At 43.2% G+C, this 5,796-nt stretch overlaps 1 protein-coding gene across 1 annotated transcript in view; it reads right to left on the bottom strand.

Moving 5' to 3' along the window:
* The window catches only part of PDE6D (phosphodiesterase 6D), a 61,215-nt gene extending 55,786 nt beyond the window's left edge, over positions 1-5,429 (bottom strand). Inside the window, exon 1 of the mRNA XM_019978562.2 lies at positions 5,185-5,429. Coding sequence (XP_019834121.1) covers positions 5,185-5,234 — 50 coding nt within the window. The 5' untranslated portion in view covers positions 5,235-5,429. The remainder of the gene's footprint in view (positions 1-5,184) is intronic.
* Positions 5,430-5,796: the final 367 nt, after the last annotated feature.

The following is a 5,796-nucleotide window of genomic DNA, read 5'->3' on the forward strand; positions in this document are numbered from 1 at the left end:
ATCTAATCCTCTTAACAACCCTCTAAAGAAATGAAATGGATACTGAGGTTCAGAGTTGAGGGCTCTGCCCATGGTCACACTGGTAGAGGCAATAAAATCTGAATCTATAGTCCATGCTCCAAAGACTGCTCTGTGCTTTGCTGCAGCTACATATACACTTTTGATAGATACCAATCACTTTCCATAAGGTCTTACACAGACACACACGCACACAGAGCAAACAAAGCACCCCTTTCCCCCAATAGTTGCCAACACTGACTATTATCAATCTTTTAAGTTTTTGTCAACTAATTAGGAAAATTTTTTTTTTTTTGGTCACACCACGAGGCATGTGGGATCTTAGTTCCTCAACCAGAGATCGAGGAATACTCCCTATACTGGGAACAGAAGTCTCAGCCACTGGAACCCCAGGCAAGTCCCTTGTTGTTTTAAGAAGGTTGTACATCTCTGAATCTATTCATTGGTCATTTGCATTTTTCTTCTGTGAACTGTTTTTCATATCCTTTGCCCATTTTGAATTAAGTATTTATCTTATTGATTTGTAGGCAGTCACTTATATTCTGGATATTATATTAATATTTGGAGTATAAGGAAATGAAGAAATAAAGACAATTAGCAATCTTTATACGGAGAAGGCAATGGCACCCCATTCCAGTACTCTTGCCTGGAAAATCCCATGGATGGAGGAGCCTGGTGGGCTACAGTCCATGGGGTCGCTAGGAGTCGGACACAACTGAGAGACTTCACTTTCACTTTTCACTTTCATGCATTGGAGAAGGCAATGGCAACCCACTCCAGTGTTCTTGCCTGGAGAATCCCAGGGACGGGGGAGCCTGGTGGGCTGCCGTCTATGGGGTCGCACAGAGTCAGACACGACTGAAGCGACTTAGCAGCAGCAGCAGCAGCAGCAATCTTTATAAAATTAAATCACTGCTTCATACCTTATACCAAAACAAATTCCAGACAGATTAAAAATAATGAGATCATAAAAGCATAATTCTTTCTTCTGGCAGTGTGTCAGTTTCTTGATATTAACTTAATAAAATTATAGATTTATGTTGAGGAAAAAATAATCTGATAGGCAGAACAGTGCATTACAGCCTACACTACAAAACTAGTATAAGGCTTTCTGTGACAAATCTATGTCACTGGCTGCAATTCAAAGTATTAATACCTATCTTCAAAAATTATGAACACGATAAATTTATTCAGTTTAAAAAGTTTAAAAATAATACTTATGATTCCATTTAATAAGAGGAAATACAATAAACATTAGCTACACTAGAAGACTATATTAAAATATTAACAAAGGTCATATCTAGGTAGCTGGAGTCTGTAAAAGAAAAATTAAATACTATTTTAAAAAATGCATTGCTTTATAAGATATCCCTTCTAAACAGACACAAAAATGGTTAGACTTCTGAAGGGTTTGTGACTCATACATTTTTATGTCCTTTAAGTGCACAGTGCCCTGTTCAGAAATTGCCCAACAGACATTTATTGAATGAATAAAATACGGAATGCAGAATTCACATACAAAATCTCCATATTAGCTACTTAAATACTCACAATCAAAACCTTGCAGGAGAATCACATTTGTTCCCCAAGTCATATTTCATTCACAACTTCAGTTTCTAACGTGTATGAGCTAAAAGCAGGTGGTGTGGAAGTGATGTGAAAAAGAAATCTTGGGAATTCCCTGGTGGTCCACTGGTTAAGGGCTCTGAGCTTCTACTGCAGGGTATATGGGTTCGATCCCTGGCTCAGGAACTGAGATTCCGCAAGCCTGAGCAGCCAAAAAAATTTTTTTAATATTTCATTTTTGAAAAAACTTATGACAAATATAAAGTTCATGTTGGATTCTCTCAGACACAAAGACTATGCCTGATTTATGAAGTATGTTATTCATGCTTATTGAATACCTATTATGAGCACATGGGCAAAGTTCTGTTTGTATAAACAGTACATGAATATTTATAAGGAACTTATATGACTTAAAACAAACACATAACTCTGTGACATACCAATCCTACTGTAAACTATACTAAATCACGCTATAAAACTATATTAAACCAATGCATACAGGAAAGGAATCGGAAGAGCTAAATGGATCAGTGAAACAGAAATATTCAAAAAATACACCCAGGTCTTATGGAGACTTAGAACACAACAGCAGCAGCAGTACACGACAAAGATAGCTTTCAAAACAGTGGGGAAAGGATTGCCTAACTACTTAGTAAATGGTAGTGGACAACGGTCTATCCAAATAGCAGAGGAAGTTAGATTTCCACCCCATACCATATGTATAAATACATTTCAGGTGGATTAAAGAGCTAAACATTGAAAAGAGAAAAAACATAGGAGGATATTTATTAACAGTAAGATAAGGAAGGTCTTCTTAAACAAGACACAAAATTCAAAAGTCACATGAAAAATATTGATGAATTTATAGTATTAAACTTCTGTTCAACAAAAAAAAAGTAAAATGTCGAGAGAAAACATTGGCAGTATGTAATGTACACAAAGGATTGATATTACAATAAAGAACACCTACAAAGCAACAAGAAAAATACGCAATTCCATAGTAAAATGGGCAAAAACAAAATCAACAAACAATCCATAGAAGAAAAAGAAATGGCCAAACAGAAGATTTTGTGACTTATAATAATAATAACAATGACAACGGTAATAGCTAATACAATGTGCTTATAGGCATCAAGTGCTTGGCTAAATGCTTTAGGTATCAACTCATTTAATGCTCACAATAACTCTAGGAGATAAGATACTATTTTTATCCTTTTTTAACTGCTGAGGAAATTGTAGCAGCAGTTAAAAGAAGCTCCTCAGGGACACACAACCTGAGCTGGAATTCCATTGCAGACAGTAAAGCTCTCAAGCCAGTATATCTCTTAACCACTATGCTGTTACCTCTCCAGAGATAGCAGTATCAGGGAAACACAAGTTAACGCAAGATGTCATCTACTGTTCAAACTGACAAAAAGAAATCTTGACCAACACAGTCAATGTGGAAAATGAGTACTATCAATATTGTTGGCAGGAGAATAAAATGGTGATTTCTTTTTGTAGAAATGACTCTTCTTACAAAAAAAGATACTCAGAACAATTTATCCAATAAAAGGTGGATAACAGGTAGTTTCTTATTAAAACATTAATTTTATTTTTCCCTGAAGGTAGTAAGAAATCCTAGAACTCTTTCCTTTTCTCTCTTAATTCTCGGATATGAATAAAAGCTACCAGAGGATGATATTCTGCTGTCTCCACGCTAACTTTTCTCAGTGGCTGCTCCCCATGTGATTTAATCAGCCCTGGTCAAATTTTCCCTGAAAGCCTGTTTCGTTCTACTTTATATTCTTTTCCATATTTGTCCTTTGCCTCTTTCTCAAGAGCCAAAGTTTCTCTTGAACAACATTCAAGAACCAAGGCTGAAGGTGAGAAGCTCAAACTTTCCCTTTTTGGTTTGTTCAAAGCCATTAAAAAGACCCTTTCTTATTTTCAGCAACATGTTAACTCCAATCAGATAAAAACATGGCTTCTGAAATCTCTCAATTCTTCATAGTCTTCAGTTTACCGTTTACAGCATAAATGTAAAGTAACAATATAAATTACTTAAGGGAAAAATAAAATCCGTGCCAGCTTTTGTAACACTTCAGCCATTCCTATCTATAGGCACTATTAGCAAGAGAAACAGGGGAAGGTACATGAAGCTATTAATATATAAAAGAGGCTGTTAGGAAACTTCACTGCATAAAAGTACTGAAAGTTTATCATAAATGGCAGTAAGCTTAGGTGATACTGCCTTCCCTTAAAAAAAAGCATAGCAGGTCAGTTCCCCTTTGAAAAACTTAATTTGCACCTTCAAAACTTCCTGTTAAACTTTTTTGCTGTTGGGTTCTAAAACTACCAACTTGGTTTCTGATTATGACAAGGCAATGAAAATTTGCAGGGGTGAAATGGACACTGTGGAAATACACAGTCAGCTCAGAGAACACTGCTTGAGTAAATCTCCAGGGGAGGAGCCCTACAGGAATGACTTAAGAGACGAACTGTTCTTAAAGTTCATTAAGAGACGAACTGAAGAATGTTCCATATTGTAAACATAGGATGTAAGAAGAGATTAAGGTCAGCAGGAAAATGTGAGATTGGAACGGACAAGGTTGCACTTTTTCCATCTGCATCAAATGGTCACAGATGAACACTGCATTCAAACACAGTTTCACTAGGGTAAGGGGAGAAGGTAGTATCCGCAGCATCACAACAGGCCCGAGACAATGATTTCTACACCCTACTAAACCCTACCGTGTCCCCAACGTAATCAAATAATTGCTGGACAGTTCCAGTGTGTCTACGCCTTAATCACACAAACTCGTGCGAGCAGACACACCTTCGCCAGGAGTCCCAGTGCAAAACCAAAACGCCTCAAGGCATCTCACACACACATCTAGGGTCCTCATTTCGCTGGAAAGACAACTGAGGAGCTGAGGGAGAAGCAGCGACCGTCCAACGCCTCCAAGGGCCAAGAGTTAAGGTGAGGTCCATCTCGGATTTCTCACTCCTAACCTTCCTCCGCTCCAGCCCTGGAAGGAGCCACAAGTGAGGAAGAGAAGTTGTGGAAACAAGAAGGGGAGTAGAGGGTGGGGTGGGGTTGAGGGGTGCGGAGTGGGATGCGAGAACCCCACTCGCATTGAGAGAGTTCAACACCAGCATCTGTATTTGTCCCACACAAGGTCACTCGCTCCAAGTCACTTTCCCCCTGCTGCCCGGTGGGCTTCCCGCCAGAGGCTGCTGGGCTTCGAGGCCAGCACACCGAGGTCCCTCGGCCCTCCCCTACGGGCCGCAGCCCCTTCCCTGCCTCCCTTCTCGGACCCAAGCGCGCCTCCCAGACTCCGGTTTCCGACGCCTGGAGTCTCTCCCAGTCCCATTCGGCGGCTCCTCTGCCTCTACCCACAGGGCTCCCATCAACGTCCCCTCCTTTCCTCCGGACGCCCCTTTCCCCGCCTCCCGCGCCGGGTCCAGCCGGGGGCCCCCGGACGCCGTTCCTGTCCTCCTTTCCCGCCACCCTCTCCCCGGATGCCCACCTGGCGCGGCCCCCGCCCCCGGTCCTTCTCCTCAGCGAGCGGCCGCCTCCCGAGCCCTCCCGGCCCCGCCCCGCTCCCGGGCGGATACAGTTTGAAGCCCCTCAGGATCTCCCTGGCACGCTCGTCCTTGGCTGACATGATGCGGCGGCCGCCGCCTGTGGCTCTCTCACGCTGGCCTGGCGGAGCCTCGCAGACGGTGCCCAGGAACTGAGGACGGAGCCGCAGCCCGGCCTGAAGACCTCGGGCGAACAGCGGCAGCGGCCAGACCCAAACCAGCCTCTCCCTCCCCTCAGCTCCCGCTCCTTATCCCTTCTCCTTCCCTCTAGCCTCTGAGCGCCCGCCCTGAAGCCAATAGAAAGCCCGCCTCGGCGATTGGCATCTTGATCGACCAATAGAAACACCCAGCGGCTTCGCAGGGGGACGAAGAGCGTCAATGGGAAGGGCCCTCACGGGGAAGTCCCGTAGGACAAAATTTTCATTCGGCGTGGTTGCCTAGAGTTTGTCCCAGAGGAGAGTTTGCTTCAGATTTGCAGAGGCTCTCCTGCGGCTGGGTACAGCAGGGCTTTGAGATGACAGCAGGTTGCCCTGTGCGATGTGGTAGAGACTACACTTCCCAGCATTCCAGGGGGCGCCCGGGGAGACCACAGATCCCAGCACGCAACAGAAAGCCCAGGGACTACAAATCCCAGCATTCTCCGCA

This window comes from Bos indicus, chromosome 2 (assembly GCF_029378745.1).
Source record: "Bos indicus isolate NIAB-ARS_2022 breed Sahiwal x Tharparkar chromosome 2, NIAB-ARS_B.indTharparkar_mat_pri_1.0, whole genome shotgun sequence".
Lineage (NCBI taxonomy): Eukaryota > Metazoa > Chordata > Mammalia > Artiodactyla > Bovidae > Bos > Bos indicus.